The sequence below is a fragment of the Grammomys surdaster genome, unplaced genomic scaffold (assembly GCF_004785775.1).
Source record: "Grammomys surdaster isolate TR1022 unplaced genomic scaffold, NIH_TR_1.0 135, whole genome shotgun sequence".
In the NCBI taxonomy this organism is placed as follows: domain Eukaryota; kingdom Metazoa; phylum Chordata; class Mammalia; order Rodentia; family Muridae; genus Grammomys; species Grammomys surdaster.
The window spans coordinates 5,138,842-5,165,062 of NW_021604593.1; the positions used below are offsets into that span (position 1 = coordinate 5,138,842).

Genomic DNA, 26,221 nt, shown 5'->3' on the forward strand with positions numbered 1-26,221 from the left:
ATCTTAATGATGTCACTAACCAAGATGGTAGCCAAATCACATGACCGTCTCCATCTTGGTGAGGCCACCAGCCAGTGACAAAGCAACATGTTTGTTTTTTGTTTATGGTGAACTCAGCTCAATGATAAAATGACCACATACCCCTATCAGAGCACAAGACTATTAGGACCCACCATACACATTACAGATTAAATGTAGACAGTTACTCCTTTTCTTAAAAAAAAAAAAAGGCACCAATTAGATCAGCATGGATCGAGAAGGTGACAGCCTATGTGCCTTGGGTGTATAGGACCTCACTTTGTAGCTGCAAACTCCAAGTAGTGTCATCTAGATCACGTTTTGAACTCCCCTGAGATCCCAGAGACAAGCTGTTGTTGGGCAAAGGAACTCATAGCAAAAGCAGAAGAAACGAGGAAGTGTGCCCCAAATCCCATACATGACATAGTCACTCTGGGAACAGAAACTTGGAAGAGAAATGGGTTGTGTGTGTATATGGCCTTTTGTCCCACCTGAGAGTGATGTGGGCTGAGATCAGGTGGATCTGTAAATATTGAATGGGGCAGGGGCTCTGAGTTGGCCACAGGGGCTGAGAGCTGGTTACCTTCTGTCCAGGGGAGGGGTGCTTCCTTAGATTTCTATACCTAATTGTGTCCCGTCCTGGTTTTGTGGAAGTTAAACTATTAGAGTCTCACTCTCACGCAACAGAGGTTTCTCAAATCCTGATAACCAACCAGAATCTCACTCCACTTATGGAGGGCTTTTGTTTTTTATATTCCAGACTTGAGTGCTTTGTCTCTGACAAAATTGTACTATGTTAAGTCAGTTTTTAGCAAAAAGAAGTCAGTGAGGCTACCCATGAAGCTATGGGTCAGGACTCCACATTTGCTTTGAGTCAACAACACATCTCATTCACCCTTATTCAATCTCTGGAATGTCCCAGCCAACCAAGAAGCATTTTGCAAATTTTTTGTGCTTCATACTTTGGTCTTGTGCACAAGAGTTATCTGGTTGCTATGGTATTTTCTAGGCCCTCCCCACACTGCTGAGAAACTTTGTGTCCTGGTGTCCTTATTGATTCAAAAGAGTGTTGTTTACGCTAGCCCCTAGGGGTGGGGGAGGACTGTAATGGGAGTGGAGTGTTCCGCCCTCCCCCAAGTAAGGGATCCAAACACTCTTGGATATGAATTTGAAATCCCAGAGAGTCCCCAAACTGTTGAGAAAGAACAATCCCTGTCTCATAAAGGAGCATACAAAACGAAAGTAGCTTGGCAAAGTTAATTCTCTTTTTGCAAAAAGGATGTGCCAGAACCCAACTTGGAACTAACTAACTGGTGGGAACTAACTTCATAGTCTCAATCAGCTGGCTAATTGGTGCAAAGGGGAAGAAGGAAGCCCAGGAGCCCTGTCTGGCTGATAGAAAAACAATAAACAAAGAAAACAATCACGCATGTTTTCATTCAGGATGACTCCATCTCCTAGCTACTGTGGATAGAGCAAGGATGACCATGCAGATGCAAGCATCTCCATGGCAGGACACAGAGTCCTTTGGGTGTGTTCAGTGCATGTGAAGGGACGAAGTGAAGAAACTGCTGACATGGTATAGTTAAGGTTTTTATTGTAGGCATGAGAGAGAGAGAACAGCTGGGGGCATCTGGAGGAGTCCAGGGCAGAAAGAGAAAGAAGCAAACTGAGTATCACCAGGGCTATCTGTGAGAAAAGAGAGGATAACCAGAAAGAGACGGGGGTGGGGAATAGAGAGAATTCAGGAGCAAGGTAGAAGCCTTGTAAAGAGAAAAAACTGGTATCTGGAGAGAGGGAAGCCTGGAGAGTCAAGAAGGAATAAGATGCTAGGGTGGACTCTGAAATGTGTAACAGGTACTTATGACACTGAGGGAGTCTGGTGGCCTTTGTGTTTTGATATGCCAATACAATATATGCCAATGGATCCATATGTCCTTTGTGCCAGAACTAAGGAAAATGACTCCTTTTGACAGAGAGGAACTGGTTTCACAAGTTTCCGAGGAATGCTGGCTTTTATCTAACCCAGAAATCTTCCTGTAGTCCAGGTTGAGGTCATTTCTGGGTATTTGGGCTGCCTGGAGTTTGTGGAATTGGGGGTTCCTTTGGATCTGACACCCAGGAGTAGTGTAACTATGATCAAGCTGCTACTGTCTGTTCCAAATTCATGAGCAAACTGCTTCAGACTGCTTGGCGCTACTGATTTATTCCTTAGAGGGTTGGCCAAGTGGCAAGCCAATCATTCCTCTTCTTACAGACTACACACTGCTTCTTCGTTCTTTCAGTTCCCATTGGCTGACACCTCATCACTTGGAAATACCCTGCTTCTCTTTCATCTCTGGTTAATGTAGGTTTCTCTGCAAGATGGCTATTATCCATCCTGGACCTTTATTCTTCTTGCTTTGAATTGAACACTCTGTTTCTGCTGCCTGATGCAGTCACTCACACTGAATCTCAGCCTTGTAGTGTGTTATTCTCATTGTTTTTGTTGGATGCAGATGGAAGCCAAGAAAACTCACCTCAGAAACAGAAGCTTAAAATGAAAGCTTTAGTTTCTGTGCACACAGCAAGGCAGCCAGTTTGGGATCTCAACTGTGACCCAGAGAGGAGATTGTACAATATTTTTAAAGGATTGGAACACAGAACGAGGGGGAGCAGGGTGGGCTATTGCACTGACCAATCATATTTTGACATTAAGGGGTTAAACAAGGAAGTTATCATTTGGTGACTGGGCCTTATCCAGGTCACGTGGTTTCAGGGTCCTTGAGTCAGCTTTTGTAGCTAGATCCCATCCTGAACTCTGATCTGTAATTTAGAGTAATAAAGGGACAAAGGAGTGGGCAAGGTGCACGTAGTCAATTAAGACAGACAGCACATTCGTGACTTGTGTGCCTTAGTTTAGACAACGAGATAACAGCATCTTCCCTCTCTACATCCTTTACCGGTTAGCAGATGAACATGAAACATCTAAGAAGCAGGGTAGGAGGTGGGTTCTGGGACCTGGGAACATGACTTCAGTTTTGATCCAGTCAGCAGGGTGAAACTTGTTCCTGAGATGACCAAACTCAGGAAACTACCCCCTAATAGCTTAGGCATTAGGCAGCAATAGTTTCATTTTATTTGTTAAAGTTGAATAGGTAAGGACTTGAATGATAGACAGCTCAGTTGATTAAGTGCTTACCTTGCAAGAAATGGATGCTAGGGCTCTCTGACCAGTAAACCTAGTCTACCTGGTGAGCTGCAGGCAAGTAAGACACCCTGTACACACACGCACGCACACACACACACACACACACACACACATGCACACACAAATCCAAGACATGACTCCTGCGGAATGACAGCTGAGATGTCCTCTTGCTTTCCCATGATCATGCACGGATATGCATGTGTGTGTGCATGCACACATGCACGAATGTGCACACACCAAGTTATATAGGCAAAAAGTTTAGAGGATCACCCCTCCATTCCCTTCAGACTGCTTAAGGTTCTAGTGCATCGGTTCTCAGCCTGTGGGTCATGACTTTTTGGGAGTCAACTGACTCTTTTATATGGGGTGCTTAAAACCAATGGAAGACACAAGCAATTTCACTACAGTTTATAGCAGTAGCAAAATTACAGTGATGAAGTAGCAACGAAAATAATTTGATAGTTGGGGATCACCACAGCAAGAGGAACTGTATCAAAGGGCCACATTATCCCAGCCAATGGGACTTCCTAACTGCTGTGAACCTTATACACCTTCCTGTTTCCACTTCCTCAGCATCGGGATTACAAGCATACACCATCATGGCCAGCATTTTTTAAAAAAGTGGGTGCCAGGGGTTGAAGTCATCTCCCCAGCATGCCATTTTTAAGTGTGAGAAGCAGTCTGTCCTTAACCATCTCACCTCACTGCCTTCCGTGATGGGGACAAAGTCTGGATGTTATTTATTTCCTTTGATATTCTTCCCCCTCTTAGTAAGAGTTGCTATGGGGAAGGTTGAGCCCTGGTCCTGCTAAGTTCATTGGTTTAGACAGAATAATCAAGGGACTTGATTGGCAATGAGAGGTCATGTGAGGACAGATGAGCAAGAAGACAGAGAGAGAGAGAGAGAGAGAGAGAGAGAGAGAGAGAGAGAGAACTACTGACACCTGGGAGCTTGTGGTTGCAGATGACAGCCGGAAGACAGGTAAGTCTGAAGTGGGAAAGGGAAAGAAGAAGAAGACTCAGACTCTTATCTCTTCTCTGCTCTCTAGGGTGACCATGTGTGGCTGGATCCTCCCTCCAGCAGCAAGACTGGTGTGGCCATTGGGGGCATTGTCAAAGAAACAAAACTGGGGAAGACCTTGATTGTGGATGATGAGGGCAAGGTTGGTACTGGGGTTCCTCTCCAAACCCTCCCTTGCTCGCCAATACCATCAAGGAAATCCATTTATCTCCTGGGCAGAACAGAGCACAGTGGAGTCCTGCCTTGATGAAACGACATGCTTGTCTTAATAAACTTTTGGGAATAACAGTTGAGAACTGTTGGGGGAGGAGAAGAGAGTGAGGAGATGGAATGAGGCAGGGAGGGTAGATGTCCACAAGTTGATGTGCAGAGGGACGGCGGCAGGAGGGACAGCTTGGTAAGAAAGGTGTGTGGAGGGGGAGGCGGAAGGGACAAAAGTGTCCAGGTTAGAAGTGAACAGCCTAGAGTAGTTGGGTTAGAAGCTAATCCACCTGAGTATAAGACAGGGACAGCCAAAGACAGTGAGGGGGCAAGCATCCAGCCAGTCACTAACACCTCCTCAGGGCACCTCCCTGTCTCCCAGGGGCTCTAGGGAGAGTCACATACAGATAATGACCTACATAGTGGAGGTTCTAACTGTACCTAGGACCACCAAAGACTTGAAGTCAATAAAATAGTAACAATGAGCCAGGTGGTGGTGGCACATCTTTAATTCCAGTACTTGAGAGGCAGAGGCAGGTGGATTTCTGAGTCTGAAGCCAGCCTGGTCTACAGTGTGAGTTCCAGGACAGCCAAGGCTACACAGAGAAATCCTGTCTAAGAAAATCACCACTGCAGAATTTTAAAACTGCTCTTACTTGCACCATTCTGCCCCAAGGACTCTCAAGGTCTCCATCTGCAAACTCTCAGCTGCTAGCTCTGACATGCCTATCTGAAGCTTAGCCCAGCCCCAGCTCCACATGGACCCCACTCCTTTAGACAGATGCTGACCAAAGCCAGAGATGGATCTGACTTTGTCACAGGTATCCTGTGACCCAAACCAAGATCAAGCCTGGCCAGAGAGGCATCTCAGACTTGAGAATGTGGAACAGAAGGGTGTCGAAGGCAGGCCTATGTGGAGAGTTTGTGCCTATCATTACAGGAACACTGGATCTGTGCAGAAGACCTCAGCACCCTCAGGTCTATGCACCCCAACTCAGTCCAAGGAGTGGATGACATGATCCGCCTAGGGGACCTGAATGAAGCGGGTGTGGTTCACAACCTCCTGATCCGATACCAACAGCACAAGATCTATGTGAGTTCACTGGTGCTGCGTCCTGGGGAAGCTGAGGGGTCTGGAGCTTGGCAGTGCTCCCTTCATCTTTACTCAGTGAGGTGCTCCAGGTGCTCGGACTTTCTCAGCCTCTGCTACCAATCCAAAGGAACAGAAGCCAGCCTGGAGATGTAGCTCAGTCGGTGCTCTCCTAGAGTGCAGGAAGCCCTGGATTTGATTCCCGACCATATAATCTGGGCATAGTCATGCGCACCTCTAATCTCAGCACTAGGGACATAGCGTCAGGAGCATCAGAAATTCAAGGCCACTTCCAGCTCTATGAGTTTGAGACTAGCTTGGGCTACACTAAACTGTTTTTCTTTTTGCTTTTGTTTGTTAGTTTGGGTTTTTTTGTTTGTTTAAAAATAAGCATAACTGGGACATCGTATTCTGGGAGACGGGCAGCTAGTGTCAAGAGATCGCACAGTGCCAGGCACACAGTAGGTACTCAATAAGTGCTGTTCCTTCTGTAAGCACCCACTGAATCTGCTCTTCCATCTCTGTGCTGAGCAGCCCATTTGTTTATCCAACCCATTTTTATCGAGCCCTTTCTAAAACTAGGTAGAGTACTACACATTTACTATTACTGGGAACAAGCCCCCCGAAACTCATGGTCCTAGTGGATGCTTCGTCTTCCCAGAGGAAGGAGCTGGGCAGCTGAGAGCAGCTCTAGACGTGTTGCAGCCAAGGCTGAGGCCCAGCTCAGCAGCTCTGTCCCAGGATTGGCAGGTACTAATTACCAGCTCTCTTTCCCAGACCTACACAGGCTCCATCCTGGTGGCTGTGAACCCATTCCAGATGCTGCCCCTGTACACCCTGGAGCAGGTACAAATCTACTACAGCCGCCACATGGGTGAGCTGCCTCCCCACATCTTTGCCATTGCCAACAGCTGCTACTTCAACATGAAGAAGAACAAGAGGGACCAGTGCTGTATCATCAGGTAAGGCTCAGACCCCATTCCTGGGGCAGATGGTCAACTACTGCCTTTTAGCCCCAGAGGATCCCAGAAAGAAAGAAACACTCCTCTCCCTGAGGACCTCCCAGGGTCTCTTCCTAACTAGAGTTCTTAACAGACATGTTTGCTCAGAACTGCTCCTACTGCTCTGCTCCCAGTGACGTGTCCCTCACACCTCAAGAACATGTCCTCCACACCCCAAAGACATGTTTCGTACACCCTGAAGATTTGTTTCTTGAAGACACATCCTCCAAACCCTGAGGTCTCTAAGGGCTAGGAGGGACAAGTGCCCTTCTAACCTCGAGCATGGCTCTGCTTCCCTGCCTGACCGATCCTGGCTACCTTGTACACAGACCTTCCTGCTGAGATAAAAATAGGAGTGAGGATTTGGTTCCTGCGTCCCTAACTTGGAACTGTAATCGTCAGTCACTTATGCATGAGGTGTTTATTCATTGATTCAAGATCTTCCTATCCCCATGCTAGAGACATAGCTGCGTTGCTACTGTGTTGGCCTAGCATGCTGAATGAAGCAATGGGGTCTATCTGCAGCACTGCATGAACCAGGTGCACTTGTGCACGCCCATAATCCTAGCAGGGGATATAATAATCAGAAGGCAGGGGCAGGAGGATCAGAAATTCAAGTTCATCTTTGGATAGATAGCAAAATTTAGGCCAGCCTGCATTACATGAAATACCGTCTCAAAAAAAAAATAATAAGTAACGAACAAAAAGATTTTATTGGTCCTCCTTGTCCTAACACAGGAAACAGCAGCAGGTGAAAGAGATTCCATCTTCTGTCCCAGGGTTCATGTCACAGAACAATAGACTGGCAGGCAATAGTAACGTGTTTATCCAAACAGGTGCTAAGAGCAAAAGGGAGACATAACAGGGAAGAGGCAAATAGTAGGCAGGGGATGCTGCTTCTCCGAGCAGGGGCACCAGACCAGCATCCTAGCATAAGTGCTGATTCAGGCCTGTAGACAGCCTCCCAACTGGGCTTTTATCTTAGCATTAGAGAAACCTCCAATTGGAGAGGTCCTGGCTCTGTCCCAGTGGTGTTACAGGTGTGGATCTAAGCCTCGTACACACCTGATGAGGTTTCTAGGCTCTTGGGTCTCAGGTCACATGGTTAGAAATAGAAATAGAGATCATTTTTAAAGAAAGGAAATACACTTCCAAGAGTGGGACTTGGTATGCAAGCTGGGGAAAACATGTGCTCTAAGAATGCTGGGCCACAAACCACAGAACCACAGTCAAGCAAGTGCTTCAAGCAAGTACTTGAGCTCACTACACTGAGGTGCATGTCTACAGGACCAGCTACTTGAGAGGATGAGGTAGAAGGATCTCTTGAGGCCATGAGCTCAAGATTAGCTTAAGCAATATGGTGACCTTGTGTTTCTCCTCCCCCTCTTCTTTTCCCTCCTCCTCCTCCTCCTCTCCCTCTTCCTCCTCCTCCTCCTCCTCTCCCTCTTCCTCCTCTTCCTCCTTCTCTTCTTCCTTCTCCTCTTCCTCCTGCTCTTCCTCTTCCTGTTCTTCCTCCTCCTCTTCCTCCTCCTCTTCTTCCTTCTCTTCTTCCTCCTTCTCTACTTTCTCCTCCTCTTCTTCCTCCCTCTCTTCTTCCTCCTCCTCTTCTTCCTTCTCCTCTTCTTCCTCCTCCTCCTCCTTCCTCCCTTTCCCTCTTCTTCCCCTTCCCCTTCTCTCTTCTTCTTTCTTCTCCCCCTCCCCCTCCCTCTTTCTCCTCCTTCTTTGGGTTTTCAAGACATGGTTTCTCTGTGTAGCCTTGGCTATCCTGAAACTTGCTCTGTTGATCAGGCCAGTCCCAAACTAAGAGGTCTGCCTGCCTCAACCTCTGAAGTGCTGAGATTAAAGGTATGGGCCACCACTGTTCAGCTAGTCTTTTTTATGCAAATGATGTTGTTTATTTTGGTTTCATTTTTGGGACTGGGTCTTACTATGTTTTTGAGAGCTATGTCTCTCACAGTTCTGGTTGGTTTGGAACTTCCTATGTAGAACAAGCTGGTCTTAAACTCTTGGAGATCCACCTCACTGCCTCTCAAGTACAAGAATTAAAGATATGCAGCATGCCCAGCTCAACATGACCTTGGAGTGAATATTGAAGCCACGTAGCAGCTGGCTCTCCAAGACAGTAAGCAAGTACCCAACAGAGCAGCAAACAAGGAAAAGACTCAAGGTTCTTTGTGGTGGGGAACATACGAAGGCAGGGTGTGAGTCAGCTGCTCACACTGCGTCCTCAGTCAGCAAGCAGAGAGATGAACGCTGGTGCTAAGACTGACTGCACCTTTTTATTCCATCCAGAACTTCAGCTTGTGGAAATGTGCCAACCATATTTAGGATGTGTCTTCCCACTTCAAGTAACCTAATCTAGATAATCTCACAGACATAACCAGAGGCTTGCTTCTTTGGTGAATCGAGAGCCAGGCTCTCGAGAGCCTAACAATAGTAAACATCCCAGGTTATACACAGATTCTGACTGGGTCTGGCTAAGGGAACCTGGGATCCTAGATTTCTGTCTAGATACAAAAAACACTGGCCCGGGAGCCACACTTTCATCAGAAAGACTGAATCACCTTACTTGTTCTGCCTGGTAGCCCTGGAATAACCCAGATCATAGTGTGCCTAGCAGGAAAAAAAAAAAAGACAATGCAATAATTTCTACCAGGGATGTTCAACTTTTTTGACATTGTCTTCAACAAATGTATTGAGCTACATATAGTTATTCTGGAACACATGTGGACATGCCTGCATCATAGATAGGCTGAGATGCTCAGGGGACTTCAGAGCAAAGGCAGTGTGGAGTTTCTTCATGGAAAAGTGTGTTCCTGTCAGCATGGCCCAGGGGACAGGATGGATAGGAGTTGGTGGGGTCATGGAGGTCATTTATGGAGAGTGGAGAGGCTCTAGATAGTGGTAAGCCTCTGTCTGAGGCCTCATTTCCCTGCACTCTCTGGCAGTGGCGAGTCTGGGGCTGGGAAGACAGAGACCACCAAGCTCATCCTGCAGTTCCTGGCCACAGTCAGCGGCCAGCACTCGTGGATCGAGCAACAGGTCCTGGAGGCCAACCCCATCCTGGAAGGTAAGCTATGCTCCTGAGGACTTGGACAGAATTGGTCCTCTCCACATGGGGTAGCCATGGGTAGCCATGTCACCATCAAACAAGGGTGGGGTGGGAGCATGCGATCCCCAGGCAGCATGAAGGGACAGGTGGTAGAGATAGCTTAATTGGGAAAATGCTTGCCATATGAACATGAGGATCTAAATGCAATCCCCAGAACCCATGTAAAAACCAGGCACGGTGGCTCTTGTAATCCTAGCATAGGAGAAGCAGAGGTAGGTAGATCCCTGGGGCTCAATGGCCAGTCAGCCTAGCCTAACTGGTGAGCCTCAGTTCCCAGTGAGATACCCTGTCTCAAAAACACAAGGTGGATGAAAAATGACACCTGAGGTTGATTTGTGGCCTTCATGCACATATACACATATGCACATTCGCAGACACACACACACACACACACACACACACACACACACACATACATCAAAAGGGGAAACCCCACAGTATTCCTTTAAAGATAGAGTTCCAAGTGGGGCAGTGTTGGTGCACCCTTTTAATCCCAGCACTCTGGAGGCAGAACTCTCTGTGAGTTCAAGGCCAGCCTGGTCTACAGAGAGAGTTCCAGGACAGCCAGAGCTACATGGAGAAACCCTACCTCAGAAAACCAAAAAACCAAACAAAAAAAATAGGATTCCAAGATCAAACCAGTTTGAGAAGTGTCTGTATGTTTCTGAGTTGTTTCTGGAACACATGTGGTTAAGTTTGCATCAGGAACCCTCGAGGAGACAAATAGAAACAGCAAGAACAGACAGAGCAAGGATTCAGACTCAGGTGTTGACTGGATAGTTTGAGAAGGGAAGAGAGGACGCAGAACTGGGCAAGGGGGAGGGCAAACTGGATGCCTTGCACCAGAGTTACTGCCTTGCAGTCCCTGCCTCACTGATTACAGTGAGAGACTCCACAGTGAGCTCACCTAATGACAGGCTGTGGGTCAGACTTCTCCTTAGAAGAGTTGCACTCGGTCCCGACCCTTGGCTGTAGTCCCTGGGCAAGGTGGCCCAGGTACCTGTTGCCTTGGCCCCAGGTCTAGTAGTTTCTGAACAGTTCTTTTTCTTCCCCCATCTCTGTGTTATTTTGTTTATTCTATGGGTGTGTGACCACATGTGTGCAGATGTGTACATGCACATGTATGTATAAGCATGTGAAGACAGAAGTAAACCTTGGGTGCAGTCCAGCTTTGGTTTGAGACACTGACTTGGAAGGTCACCAAGTGGGCTTGCTGTTGCAAGCCAGTAAACGTGAGAGCTGGAAACCAAGCTCTGCTCCTCAAGCAGCCAGTGCTCCTAACTGCTGAGCCGTCCTCCAGCCCCCACCTTGATTTCTCATAGATGATCTCTTACTGAATCTGAAGTTCACCGACTGGCTAGACTGGCTGGCCAGCATGCCCCAGGGACCCTCCAGTTTCTGCCTACCTATCATAGGCACACATGCATGGGAACCTCCCCAGCATTCCTGCTTTATTGTCACTGCGACTGCTAAAGGTTTGACATGAGTGACACCATTTTCATTCGGAAAGCTTTCATACTTCTATGGGCCACTGAGAAGCCTGCAGTAACAGCTCTACAAATGATACGTTGGGTCCATGCTACAACCACACGCCTCCTTCTATAGCCATCTGCTCTTTCTGGGGTGGAGTCAGACCTTGTCAATCATGTTCCCATCCCACCTCTGCCTCATCACATGATGCGTCTTCTTTTCTTTTCTCTTTTTTGTTTTTCCTGAAAATTTCCTCATGAATACTGTAATTACAACATTTCCACCTCCCTCCTCTCCCTCCTCCAATTTCTCCTGTGTCCCCTCAACTCCCCTTTAAATTCATGATTTCTTCTACTTTTATTTGTTTTTATTTTATGTATATTATTTTATGTATATGAGTGACTTGTCTTCATGAATGCCTGTGCACCAACCACCTTCATAGAGAAGACGGTGTTAGACTCCCTGAAGCTAGGGTTACAGACAGTTTTTAAGTCGCATGTGGGTGACAGGAATCAAACCCAGGTCCTCTGAAAAAACAGCCAGTGATTTGAAATGCTGATCCATCTCTCCAGCCTCATCTGTGTGTGTGTGTGTGCGTGCGTGTGCATGTGTGCGTGTGTGTGTGCATGTGCGTGTGTGTGTGTGTGTAAATACAACATGCTGAGTCTATTAAGTTTTACACATAAGTGTATTATTTCGGGCTGACCACTTGAGAAGCACATGGCCCCGTTGGTCCTCAGAAGCCTCCCTGGCTCCTTGAGGAGGACATCTCAAACTCTGAGCCTAGCACTCGCAGCTGTAAGTCCCTCGCCTACCACTGTTTCATCCAGCCTTCTCTCCTCTTCTCCTGGGTCTACACTCAAGCCGCATTCCTACTCTACAGGGCCCCCTGTCTTCTGACCTGTTGGCTTTCCTGTACTGTCTCTTCCCTATCATGTCTACCAGGACAACCTTCCTCACCTTCAACTGCAGGCTCTCTGCTGTCAGGTTTTAGACTAGGGACTTTTTAAGCCATGTTTGCCTGAAACAGCCCCTTTCTCACACTGCTGAAAATGAAACACCAACAGTCCTATCAAAAGCCTGACTGTGAGTGTCTAACTTTCTAACCGACTCCCCAGATGCCTAGATTCCATTATAAACTCCCCAAGGGAGTTTACCTACTCAGGACCATAGACCCCAGGTATAATGGCTGCACCTCAACTAGAGATGCTCCTCTTTTTCACTGATCCCACATCCTCAGTCCTCCCCCAGATACAAGCTACTCCTCCACTACATGGCAGGAAACTTCCCCCTTTCTCTGAGACCTATAAGAAAGGACTCCACTCTGCCACATGGACCTGAACTCTTCTCAGCTTCAGACATGCTATCTATCTACAGTATTAGTCATGCTGATTGTCTGTCTGTCTGTCTGTCTGTCTGTCTGTCTAAAGCACTAATAACTCTTCCAATGAACTACTCCCCCAAAGGAATAACCACCTCATTGTTGATTCTTGAACCCCAGACTCCAGACCTTTCATCCTCCTCTGAGAGCCTACCCAGATGATTCCTAAATAAATGGAAATTTCTCCCTTCTGTTCCTATTATGAAATCTCCCTTTTACCCTCAGCCTTTGGCAATGCCAAGACCATCCGCAATGACAACTCCAGCCGCTTCGGGAAGTACATTGACATCCACTTCAACTCTAGCGGGGTGATCGAGGGCGCAAGCATTGAGCACTTCCTCCTGGAGAAGTCAAGAGTCTGCCGGCAGGTGAGACTACCTCACCACCCCCTGGGACTGCCTCATTGTCATCCTCCTGCCTCTGTCCCCTTCCAGACTCTATGTGCTTCTCAGTATTGCTGCAAAGGGAACAATCAAATTTTCTCAGCTTTGAATTTCTTGTGCCTACAACTTGTATATATGCATGTGTGGTGTTGTATGTATATACATGTCTCTGTGTGTGCAGATACATAAGTGTGTACATTTGTGTGACAACTGATGGTCAATGTTGGGTGTGTTCCTCGATCACTCTCCACCTTGCTTTTGGAAACAGGGTCACTCACTGTATCTTGAGCTCAACAAGATTCAACAAGACTAGCTGGCCAGCAAGCCCCAGGGATCCAGTTTCTGTCACTCCAGCATTATTAGGATTACTGATGTATACCACCATATCCAACTTTTTACAGGAATAGTGGGGATTTGAACTCATATTCTTGTGCCTGCATGGCAAGTACTTTACCACCTGAACCATCTCCCTAGCCCTAGCCCCAACATGTATTTCTTTCTTCCTCCTCCTCCCCTCCCCCTCCCTCCTCCTCCTCCTCCTCTTCCTCCTCCTCCTCCTCCTTCTTCTTCTTCTTAACTTGCGACGTAGCTGCAGGTAACTTTGAACTTCTAATTCTCTGTTCATCCATGTACTTTTTTTTTTTCATTCTTTGGTGCCTACTATGCCTCACCTCCACTGGAATTAACTCTGCGGTTTGGCTAGAGCAAATCTAAGTCGAGGTACTTTGGGGGCTGTGGCAGAGGGATCTGGAGAACAGTATTGAGGACCATGGCCCAGGACTGGGAAGGCAGAGGCAGGAGGATCCCTGGGGTTTGCTGGCCAGTCAGCCTAGCCTACTTTTCTGGTTCTAGGCCAGTGAAAGACCCTGTCTCAAAAAGCAAGGTAGATTCCCAAGAACCACATCCAAGATTGTCCTATGTCCTCCACATTCGTGTTTGTACATGCATACCTGCACACACAAGGACACGTTCACAACCCAAACTGTAACTATAGATATGTTATATAAGTGAATTTAAGGTCTAGAAGTAACACAAACCCTGAAGGGCTTCTGTGGAGCAGGAAGCAGAGATTTTGAGGCAGTAGAGAGACAGGGTGGAAAGAAAGCTTACCTTATGATAACACATGCCGACAACAGTCTGAATTTTCACAGTGAGGATGTGGTTATAAATAGTATTTCCAAACCCCACGTCTGCACAAACCCATGGCCATTGGCTCTCTAGATGGTCACTGAGTGACTATAAATTCCTTGGGACAATGAGCTGCAGAGCTCTGTATGGCTTTCTGGGCTAGGAAGTGAGGTCAAGATGAACCTAAGGTCATCCTTAGGCTCTTGATTCATAGTACCCAGAATCCTTTGCTTCTTGGAACACAGGTGACCTAAGGGTACGGGCTGGTCCCTGGGGAAATGCCATAGCCACACGGGCTGGGAATTCTTCAAGCTGAAGCTGAAGTTGTAAGGGTCTTGCTCACATGTCTCTTTGCATATCTTTTCTCCCAGGCTGCAGAGGAAAGGAACTACCACATTTTCTACTGCATGCTGATGGGGATGAGCCTGGAAGAGAAGAAAATGCTGGGTCTCGGCATGCCCTCTGAGTACCATTACCTGACCATGGTGAGCTCCCCTATTCCTCTTCCCAATGTGTTCTTTCGAAACAAAGGGAGGAAAGGAAGGGCTAGCACATTTCGAACCTCAGTCTTGGCCACTGGGATACTTCTCTAGCTGGGCCCTGAGTGAGTGCTAGGTCCCCTTTCCTTCTGTTTAGAAATAATTTTATGACCAACTTTATGACATGTTTCCTATTTCTCTTCTACTCCTTGTACTCCTGGAGCCCCAAGCTAAGGCTCTGGTCCTTTTCCACGTACACCATCTTCTTCTGAATCTGTCCAGGCCTACAAGAGTCTCCAGCACAACGGGTGACAGATGGTTACCCACAGACTCTTCCATCCATCCTTGTAGGTTTACCCAGACTCTAAGCTCTCAAAACATGAGTCTTGTTCCCCCACATCCCTCCTTTCCAGGACAGTGAGAATCAAGTAGATATGGGCTTGCATTAGTTCATAAGGGGGTGACATATTCTACCACTGAATCAATTTCCTATATTACCTGTGGTCACTACCTCAAAGTCTTCACCAGTCCTTTCCTAGAATGTGGCAGTAGTTTTCTTTAGGGTTGTCCCTGTAACCAGCTTTGACTTCTAGTCTGTCAACAATCTCACAGAGCAAACCCTCTAACAGCAATTAGTCACTCTAAGTTCAAGACCTTTGACATAGCTTCATACTTCTCAAAGATCTGGCCTTCCTTGGAGCCCTTGTAGCAGCCCTTAGAGCCCACCTTCCAACTGTGTCTCACCACCCTTCGCCCTGTGAAGGTCCAGCTTAGAAACTTTCTGTGGGGAACCTATCCCTATCTCCCAGTAGGGCTAGCTTGGTCTCTTTGGTCTTAGCACTGGTAATAGTTAAGGGTCATTGGCCTCTTACCTGCCCCCTTAGACATATAATAGCTGTGAAGAATTGCAGGCCATTAGTTCATAACTCGTAGCAAGGGGCACAGGTCTTTATATATAGTCAGGCTTGAGAAATGCTTCCTATGCAAATGAGCTCACAGTATTCCCTAGAGACAAGCCAGGCAGGCTCAAGATGGATGGATGACAAATAGTGGCCCAGGGAGGAGACTCCCTCATGGTCACCCAGTGCTGCCAGCAAAGCCCAGGTGTGCTTTAGCTGTGTTGTCACCAGAACTGTCAGGGTCAGAACAGCAATAACAAGCTGGTCTCAGCTACCATCTTCAATGAGCTAATTAACCAGACAGGGAACCATGGACAAAGCAGAGAAAGGGAATTTATGCAGTGTGGCTATACTGGGAAGAGGCACAAAAAAGTCACAGGTCCTCCAGGCCAGTCTGTACTTGGGGTCCTGACAGGAAATATAGGTTTCAATGGAAGGCAAGAGCTATGTATAACTAAGCAGCCTTGTCTTGGTTTCAGTCCTCTTGAGAGGTAGTGTGACAAGTTGTTGGAACTGTGGGAAATCTCTTCTTAGGAGACAGTCCCTCTCTCTGGCTGCCATTAGGCCTTCTTCTCCTAGGAGGAAATTCCTGGGGACATTCTAGTTTCTTGAGGTCTGTTGTTTCAATAATCTGAAATCAAATGACAGGCACAAGTCTCCCTTGAATATCTCCATGTAGGTTTGCCTCTGGAAATCCCTTAATTTGTTTGCTCAGTTTGGATACTTGGATGTTGCCCCTCAGAGTCCACCCAGAGCATAAACGGTGACTTTTCAGGAACCTTTAAGTTCTTGAGCCACCTTGGGCTTGCTGGCTCCTGGATGGAGTGGGATGAGATGTGTGGTAGCTCTCTATTGAAGTGTCCTGTTCCTACAGGGGAACTGCACATCCTATGAGGGGCTCAGTGACGCCAAGGACTACGCACATGTTCGCTCCGCCATGAAGATCCTCCAGTTCTCGGACTCTGAGAACTGGGACATCAGCAAGCTGCTGGCAGCCATCCTCCATCTGGGGAATGTGGGGTTTATGGGTAATGTTTGTCTTGATAACACTTCTGGGGAGGAGAAGTGGAGGGATGGGGACAGCAGGAGAAAGAAGTCTCTGGGTCTTTGCGCCAAAAGGATCATGTGGTCCAACTCAGTTGGAAAAATACATCCTAAAAATGTGGCTATGATTTCGAAGTCCTCAGAGGTTTGAGGGTAAGACATGAAAACATGGGGCCTCTGCAGGTAAAGAACCAGGCGATGGGCTGAGGAGACAGCTGTCAGTAAGGTGCTTGCCATGCAAGCATAAGGAGCTGAGTTCAGATCCCCAGGATCCACACAAAAACCAGGGATGCCTGCAACCCCAGTGGTAGTGCAAGGACTTCACTAACAGGTCAGTCTAGCTGAAACAGTGAGCCCCAGGACAGTGAGTCAAAAAAAAATGAAGAATGGTCAAGGAAGACCTCCAACACTAATCTCCAGCCTACACACACACACACACACACACACACACACACACACACACACAGAGAGAGAGGGAGAGAGAGAGAGAGAGAGAGAGAGAGAGAGAGAGAGAGAGAGAGAGGGATTTTTAAAACACTAGTTCTCAACCCATGTGTTGAGATCCCCCCTTGGGGGAGTCAAATACAGGGATCTCCTAAGACTACATGTATATCAGATAGTTACATTATGATTCAATACTGTAGGAAAAGTACAGTTATAAAGTAGCAATGAAATAATTTTATTCTTGGGTGTCAGCACAATAGTAAGGGATTACAGCATTAGAAAGGTTGAGAACCACAGTTAGAAAAGAATCGGGTTAGTCACTCCATGGTTAGCTGGGACTCCGGAGGGCTACCCACTCAAGGTCAGGGTGAACCAAAGTATACAAACCCACTCGTGAACCTCCCAAATCGATTTGTAAGAAATCAAAGTGCCATGAAGATTCAAGGGTCCTGGTCAGTGGCATCCTGAGACACTCGACCATTACTGACAATTCTCTCTGGAGGAAAATACAGATAATCTAGGTCAGTAATCATTTTTTTTTGTAATGTTTTTTAAAACACGAATCAAGCATGTAGCCTGAAACAAATAGGAACAATGAAAAAAAAAGTGAGCGTGGCATGATCATGGCTAGATGTGCCAGGCTCAGCTCACCAGACAGAGATCTTGCCAACATGGAACTTAGACATGGCCAGAGGGCTGGAGAGATGGCTCAGCAGGTAAAATGTTTGCCACACAAGCCTGGGGGATTGAATCTGAGTCTCTGAACCCACATAAATGGCCAGGTACAGCAGTGTATACGTTAATCTCAGTGCTGAGGAGGTAGAGACAGGGGGATCCTCCAGGCTCACCAGCCAGTCAGTCTAACCACATTGAGTGAGCCCTAGGTTCAGTGAGAGAGGTCTCAAAGAGTAAGGTGGAGTTTGTGTGTTTGTAACCCCAGTGATAGAGAGGTGATGGCCATGACAGGCAGGCCCTAGAGGTCTCAGTGAGAGATACTCACTCAATGTCTGGCCTTCATACTTATATGCACGCATGTATAAATTCACCCACACCCACACACTCATGCATGTTCACTGTGTATTACATATACACATGCATGTACACTACACACATGTGCATACAGATAAACACAAAATATAAGGTAGTGATCAAGGAAGCCACCTGTTGACCTCTGGTCATATACATGTGCACACACAGGCACATATATATACACACAAACACCTCCCACGTGCCATATAGGGGCATAATGAAGGCAATTAAAAAGATAATGAGAAAGCAGAGAAATGGTTTTCATGAAACCTTGTGTGTGCATCTGTGTGTGTGTGTGTGTGTGTCCATCCTTAGTTCTCACAGCTTTTACTGCTAAGACAAAAATGCCTTCTGTCCCCGTTAGCCATCCCTGAGGTGGACAGTGACTCACAGAGGTGGAACTGCAAGTAGAGATGTAGTCAGCAGACTGCGGCCCTCAGCTGGTGCGGCCCTCAGCTGGTGCTCCATTAATACAGCATCTGCCTACATAAATACACCGATGTCTGTGCTACTAAAGACAGCATAGTGAGACAAAGCAGGCTGTGATCTCTCTTTCCTCAGAACAGACCCCAGTCAGGCTCACAAGTGCAGTATCTGCTCAGTGTCTAAACTCAGTCTCCCTGCCACTTAGCCCCATAGTCCCTGACCTAGCCAGATCTAGGGGACCAGGCCCTGTTTCAGTGATTCAGCTAAGTTGATACTGACTGCTGGTCAGTGGGGTGATTCACTCTCTTGGAGAAAGTCCCTGTACTCACCTGAGCACAGTATTTGCAAACGGGCAGACACAGGACTGACTGCCAAGAACCCCAACTTTCCTGGGCCCTCTGTCCATCACATCAGATATCTCTCTCAAGCCTACTGTTTCTCTCCCCAGCTGCAGTCTTTGAGAACCTGGATTCCTCTGATGTGATGGAAACTCCAGCCTTCCCCTTGGCTATGAATTTGCTAGAGGTATTGGATCCTTGTCTTTGCTAGTTCGGAATCTCATGGCTAAGATCTTGAGGGCTTAGGCTGACAGAGCCCCAAACCTGGTTCTCATAGCCCTGTCCAGTTCCCCACACGTGGTGTCTCCCAGACTCTCCCAGGCTCTGAGCCTATCTGTATTCTGTGGACCCCTGAGGGTAAACACCAAGGTTGGAGAGAGGGTGAACCAAAACAATTGCCGTGATCAGGGTGCTTTAGTACATGTGTCTTCCTCCTCTTTCCGTACCTTCTCTCGCCTTTCAGTGGCTCTATACTCAGCATCTTCCCATTTAGCCCCCCACTCCCTGCGGTCTCCTCTTGTACTCCAACCCCCATACCCATCAGAATATCCATTTTGTATTATCCTATATGAGCTGTGCTTTCTCTGGTCCAAATTAGTCTGTGGTTCAGCATAGAAGGTCCCAGAAAGCAGAAGAAACCCTCACAAAACCAATCGTGTCCTAAAGTCCCACTTCTAAACATCATTGATACATAAATTTGGAGCTCCTGTGTTCAACACAGAAACCAGGGGACACACATTCGAACTACAGTGGGGGGACCAAAACTTTGGCTGGAGCCAGCTTTGACTTCTCTGCACAGTGGACAGGGCCCACCCCCCTCCAACCTTCCCTTGCTCCTTTTGGTTTGTAGCCTCCAGTGGGAGAGGGGGATCTCAGTCAGAGCATAACAATGTTTGGCCTCAGAGCTCTCCCTGCACTAGCTGTTTCCCAGCCCAGGAGAGCAACCTGTTCAGAGTCACCAACAGACCAACTTCCATAAACATTGTACAAGGCACTCAGGATACCATGTCTGTGACTCTCATGGGCCTGGTTATGGTCCAAAGCATTTCCCACTATTAAGTTGTCACGAGAGGGACTAGGAACAGCTGTGAGTCCCAAGCCAGGCTCTACTGCACAGGCGTGATACAGGCCCACGTTCTTCCCAGGTGCAGTACCAGGCTCTCCGAGACTGTTTGATCAAACACACAATCCCTGTCCTCGGAGAGTTTGTCTCCAGGCCCTTGAACATCGCACAAGCTGCAGACCGGAGAGATGCCTTTGTCAAGGTACAAAGCCACAGAACAGGGCAGAGCACAGTTGGGTGGGCAAGTCCCAGCTTTTGGGGTAGCATTCCTTTGGAGGTCAGTGTGGCCAATCTGCATGCAGCCTTTCTGGGTGAGCTTGGAGAGGTAATGTCTCCTTCTTCTGCTTTAGAGACCAAAGCTTCTCTCTGTGTCTCCCCAGGGCATCTATGGGCGCCTCTTCCTGTGGATTGTCAAGAAGATCAATGCTGCCATCTTCACTCCCCAAGCCCAGGATCCCCAAAATGTGCGGAGGGCCATCGGTCTCCTGGACATATTCGGCTTTGAAAACTTCCAGAACAATAGGTATGAAAAGCTCAACCTACATTATTCCTGAAGATAGTAGATGAAAGCTCATCCACAAACAGGTTTTCCATGCAAGTTCGGGCTGTCCTCTTCAGAGCTCATGGGAAGAGCTGGGCACAGTGGCACATGCTTGTAACACAGGTACTGGGGAGGTAAAAACAGGAGGATCTCTGTGGCCCAGTGGCTAGCTATGCTAGATAAACTGGTGAAGAGACCCAGTCTCAAAAGTCAAAGCTGGATGACATCAAGAACTAATATCTAAGGTTGATTCCGCATACATGCACACACGCACAAGTGTATCTCTGTACATGCTTATGTGGACGTGTGCACACACATACACACACACACACACACACACGAAGATGAGCAGTGATCCTGACCAAGCTTGAGAGTATCTGTCTGCTTGCCTCACCCTACCCTGGTCATTGGGCTTGGAGCAAGGACTTTACACTCCCAACACACAATGCTGGGATGTCTACAAACAAGTCTGGACCTTCTGTAAATACAGCCTGAGTGCATCTAACACCCCAGTGTCCAAAGAAGTCTACATATCTAAAAGTCACGCCCAAGAGTCAGGCTTGTTTCCTAACGTTACCCCTTGAACCACCGACTCTGTTCCTAATCTAGGATGACTTACCACATGGGGTCAATTGATAACAGAAATCAGTAGCATTGACTCATCTAGGGGTTTTGTGAACCATTTCTGGCCTTTGAGTTGAGAAGTGAGTGAGCTCAGACAGAACATCTCAGATCCAGTGTCCTGGAGCAATTGGAAGCAGGCTGGGCATTCTACCAGACACACTTTTACTGTGATAAAGGCAGGAGAAGGAAATGAGGTGGGCAGAGGGCCAAGTCTGGGCAGGTGCCATCCAGGGCAGAGTGAAAGGCAACAGGTTGCCAGAGGGGAGGTGAAGGAGGCAGTGCTGTTCCATAGCCTTTAGGGTCAGAGCCTGGATGCCAGAGCCGCTGGGGTCAGAGCGAAAGGAAGCATGTGCCTAGAGGTGGACCTATGTATGAGGCTTTGTGTGCATGTGGCGTATGTCTGGGGCAAAGATGCCTCCTGACTCCAGGGCTCTCTGCTGGAGCTGTGTGGTACACAGTGGTACCCTGAGATGACGGTGCTGTTGATTCTATAGCTTTGAGCAACTCTGCATCAACTTGGCCAATGAGCATCTTCAGCAATTCTTCGTGAAGCACGTGTTCACCATGGAGCAGGAGGAGTACCTGTCTGAAAACATCACCTGGAACTACATCCACTACACTGACAACCAGCCCATCCTAGACATGCTGGCCCTCAAGCCCATGAGCATCATCTCTCTCCTCGACGAGGAGAGCCGCTTCCCACAGGCAAGTGTCTTCACACCCTTAGTCTCTCCTCGGAGGTCAAGCAACTCCATGTTGCTGGGTGTGGTGAGTAAACTTGATAACTTGCTGAAGGTTGTCAAAGCTTCTGCCTAAGAAGGCCCAGATTAACCAGACCTTCCTGCTCAGTACAACTCCTACAGGAAGGCTTCCCAGACTGCTAAAGACCTGGACAACTTTCCAGTGGGTAGAGTGGGAGGGTTGGCAAATGAGTAGCCCCTAGTCTATTCCTGAGCCTTTACTACCACAAGTCACCAGCCAGTGTGAGCTAGCTGTTCACCAATAGTGAGTCATCAATCGTCCTGAGCCTAGCTTGCTTTATCTCCTGTGGGTTGGCCTCCTGATCTCCTCATGACTCTGAGACCTCAGCCCATAGAACATCTGGGTTCTTCCAGGGGACAGATGTCACCATGCTGCAGAAACTCAACAGTATCCATGCCAACAACAAGTCCTTCCTGAGCCCCAGGAGCATCCATGACACCCAATTTGGGATCGCACACTTTGCGGGCGATGTATACTACCAGGCAGAAGGTGAGCACAGCTCGGTGTGTGACCTACCAGGAGCCAACTCAGGATACCACAGGACGGAGGAAGTCAGGGAGCAGAGGATGAAGCACACTGCTGCTCAGCCGGGGGAGGTGCCACCTGTGGGTGGGTCTTTCTGCTTCAGTTAATGTAGTTTAGATAATCCCCACAGGCTGGCCAGTCTACCAGGTGATTCTAGATTCTGTCAAATGATGAAACACTAACCATTGCACATGTCATGTATGCTCTCTGTGGCTGGTTTCTTTTACTCAAAGGTTTTTTGTTGGTTTGTTTTTGTTTTGGGGGCTTTTGGTTCTTGGTTTGTTTGTTTGTTTGTTTGTTTGTTTTCAAGACAAGGTTTCTCTGTGTAGCTCTGGCTGTGCTGGAACTCACTCTGTAGACCAGGCTGACCTCAAATTTACAGAAATCTGCCTGGCCCTGCCTCCCAAGTGCTGGGATTAAAGGCATGCACCACCACTTCCCGGCTATACTCTGAGGTTTTTGAGGTTGGTCTGTGCTGATGTAGTTGCTGGGAATCAAACCCAAGTCCACCACTTGCACACTAAGCTCTTTCCTGTCATCTCCCCAGCTCCCGTTCTTTTTTTCTTTCTTTCTTTTTTTTTATTGCAGAAGAATACTCTGTGTCACTAGTCTATATTTTGTTTCTGTCTTCAAGTGATGGATATTTGAATTGTTTCTACATTACGGCTATTTTATGTAATGCAGCTGTGACCATCTTTGTGTGGACATAGATTTCAGTTTGCTCAGAATATATCTAGCTAGGTCATGTACAGTATTGGGGGACCCACCAAACTCTTTTCCAAAGTAGCTGTGTTATTTCACACTCTTAATAGGTGTGTATCAGAATACCAACATTTCTACATCCTCTTAAACTTGTGATATCAGAGAGTGACTTGCAGGAGTCTGTCCTCTCCTCCCACAGCGTGGGGCCTAGGGATGGAACTCAGGCCATCAGACATGTCAGACTTGGCAGCAAGTGTCTTTTCCTGCTTAGCCGTCTCACTGGCCTATAGTAGCACCTTCTATACTCTGACTGTAAGTACCTCATCAGATATATAGTTTGTAAAACTTTTCTCATGCTGAGGGGCCTGTCTTCATTTTTGCTTTGGTGGCTATGGGTGGAGCTCAGGGCCTGACACATAGTACGAGTGCTTTCTCCCACTGAGCTATGTCCCGGGTCCTTGGCTTTCCTGTTGTTGTGTTATTTGTTAGATAGAGGCATCATGCATAGTTCATCCTTCACATCCAAAGTATCTGGCATCACACGTGTGGCCCACCATACATCACACGCATGGCCCACTATACATTACACATGTGGACTACCATACCTGGCTTCATTTCACTTCCTTCCTTTTTTTTCCTTTTTTCTTTTTTCTTTTTCTTTTTTCTCTCTCTCTTTTTTTTCCCCACAGGGTTTCTCTGTGTAGCCCTGGCAGTCCTGAACTCACTCTGTAGACCAGGCTGGCCTTAAACTCACAGAGATCTGTCTGCCTCTGCCTCCAGTATGCCACTACCACCTGGCTCATATCACTTTCTTAACTGTACCAAAGGTTTTACTTTGAAGAAGCCTTGCTTCTAGCTAAAGTCCACTGTCAGGTCTAGTGTCATGAAGGTTTTCTTTTCATTGTTTTTGTTTTGAGACAAGGTTTCCCTATGTAGTTCCTGCCAAGGAATTTGCTATGTAGTTTAGGCTAGCCTCTAATACCCCTGCTTCTGAGAGCTAGGATTACAGTCATGAGTCAAAGAACTCCTGGCTTTCTCCTACATGTTCTTTCATTGTTGCTCATTGTTTTGTTTTCCTGCTTTGAACACCTGATCCTCCTGCCTCCATCTCCCAAGGGCTGATATTTGTGCCACCATGCCCATTTTATGTGGTGCTGGGAACTGAACCCAGGGATCATGCATGCGAGACAAGCACTCTACCACCTGAGCCACATCCCCAGCTCCTCTCCTACATATTCTTACCATAGGTCTAGATTTTACTCTTAGATTTTAGATCCATGAACTAACTTTACATTGCAGTCAGGATATACATGGTTTTGAGCAGAGAAACAAAGGTCTAAGGTGTCAGTCTGTTTTGCTTAGAAGAATGGGAAGGTGGCCACTGTGCTCTTGTGGTCAGAAAAACATGGTAAGGAGGTATCAGCCGTAGTTGTGTGAAGTCTTTAAGTAGAGACACAAATCTAAGGACAATCTTCACATGGTTTCCTTAGAGTGACAAAGGGGCAGAAAGGCTGGAAGCTTACCCAGAGGACTCAGGGTGCTGGGAGGTGGGAGAGTTCTGTTGGAAAACTAGGAAGATGGTGTGACTCCTTCACAGTCCCTGCCACATCCTGGCTTTAAGCTTGTGAGAAAAGGAGTGTTTCTGCATTAGCCAGGGTTCTCTAGAAGAACAGAATTAACCCGTATTAAAGGGACACTTATTAGAGAAGTTTACAGACTGTGGTTCAGCTTCTCCAATAATACCTGTCTCCCAACACGAAGGCCAGGAGTCTGGTAGTCGTTCAGTCCATGAGGCTGGATGTCTCAGTTGGTCTTTGGTCTATGTTGGAATCCTGAAGAAGTAGATTCTAATCCCAGCAAAGGAGTCTCAGGAGCAGGACTGACGAGCTTACCACATAGAGTGAGGGCAAGCAGGCAAAAGCAAAAGCTTCCTTCTGCCATGTCCTTTTATATAGGCTGCCGCCAGAAGGTGTGGTCAGGATAGGGTGGGTCTTCTGACCCCAAATGATCCAGATTTAGGGCGGGTCTTTCCACTTCAAATGATCCTATTAAGCAAAATTCCCCACAGGCATGACTAGCTGCTTGGATTTTAGTTGATTCCAGATGTAGTCAACTTAATAACCAATATTAGCAACCATAGTCCCAGAACCCAAATAGGACACTTAACCCATCCCAAATACCCCTATGTGTTCAAGAGTGAGATTTTGTTAGTTTCTCTGTTTTCTTGCTTGCTTCCGTAAGTGATATGAAACTTAAAAGGATGCTAAGATTTAGGAAACTTCTTTCTCCGAGCATGAGGATCTAGTTTAGAATACCCAGAATCCATGAAAACCAGACACATCTTACATCCACAGTCTCAGCACTGCTGCGGTGAAATAGGAAACAGACAGGGGAATCATTGGATGCTCAAGGACCAACTAGCCTGGTGTACATAGTGCAGAATAACAAAAGATCCAGCCTCAAGTAAGACAGAGGGCTGTCCTCTGACTGCCACACAGGCACTATGACATGCTCATGCCTACACTCTCATACGAGTGCACACACTCACACACATGCATGCACACACACACACATGCATGCACACATGCACATTTTTAGAAACAGGCTTTGGTATTTAGCTCAGATTGTTTGCCTTGAACACGTGAAGCCCTGGCATTTGATCACTAGATTAGTCCAGCACTAGTAAACTAGGCACAGTGGTACATGCCTGTAATCCTGGCAGTCAGGAGGTGGAAGCAGGGGGTTAGATATTCAAGATCATCCTCAGCTACGAAGCAATGCAGAAGCTATATGAGGCCTGGTCTCAAAAAACAAAACAAAACAAAAAACAAACAAACAACAAAACCAACCATAAATCAACAAACAAAAATGCTAAAGGGTATTGTTTTCATTTGGGATACTCTGTTGTCCCCATGACCTCATGTGCTCATGACTCACAGGTAATCTGTCCTTGTGACCTCACACAGTTCTCTCTCAGTGTGTCTATGTACCAATATATTTTTTAAATGACACTGGCCATACTGGGTCAAAGCCTACCATCAGGACTACATTTTATGTTAATCATTAAAGGCCCCCTCTCAGGCTGAGGTGGTAGCTCAGTTAATAAAGTGATTTCTATACAAACATGATGACTGAAGTCAATCCTCAGAAATTGTATTTAAGAAAAAAAAAAAGAAAAGCTGGGCATAGTATGCCTGCCCCCTGTAACCCCAGCACTGAGGAGGCAGAAACAAGATGGCAGCCTAGCCTGTTTGGTGAACTCCAGGCTAATGAATGATCCTGTTTCAAAAACAAGTGGACATCACCTGAGGAGTGTTCTCTGATCTCCACATACGCAGGTACATATGGGT

The 26,221-nt window shown here is 47.1% G+C and overlaps 1 protein-coding gene across 1 annotated transcript in view; it reads left to right on the top strand.

The window, feature by feature from the left end:
• The window catches only part of Myo7b (myosin VIIB), a 78,154-nt gene that overhangs the window by 15,737 nt on the left and 36,196 nt on the right, over positions 1 to 26,221 (top strand). Inside the window, exons 3-14 of the mRNA XM_028762685.1 lie at positions 4,258 to 4,371; positions 5,371 to 5,523; positions 6,298 to 6,482; positions 9,470 to 9,591; positions 12,710 to 12,852; positions 14,367 to 14,480; positions 16,248 to 16,401; positions 18,765 to 18,841; positions 19,800 to 19,919; positions 20,098 to 20,240; positions 21,377 to 21,587; positions 21,998 to 22,133. Coding sequence (XP_028618518.1) covers positions 4,258 to 4,371; positions 5,371 to 5,523; positions 6,298 to 6,482; positions 9,470 to 9,591; positions 12,710 to 12,852; positions 14,367 to 14,480; positions 16,248 to 16,401; positions 18,765 to 18,841; positions 19,800 to 19,919; positions 20,098 to 20,240; positions 21,377 to 21,587; positions 21,998 to 22,133 — 1,672 coding nt within the window. The remainder of the gene's footprint in view (positions 1 to 4,257; positions 4,372 to 5,370; positions 5,524 to 6,297; positions 6,483 to 9,469; positions 9,592 to 12,709; positions 12,853 to 14,366; positions 14,481 to 16,247; positions 16,402 to 18,764; positions 18,842 to 19,799; positions 19,920 to 20,097; positions 20,241 to 21,376; positions 21,588 to 21,997; positions 22,134 to 26,221) is intronic.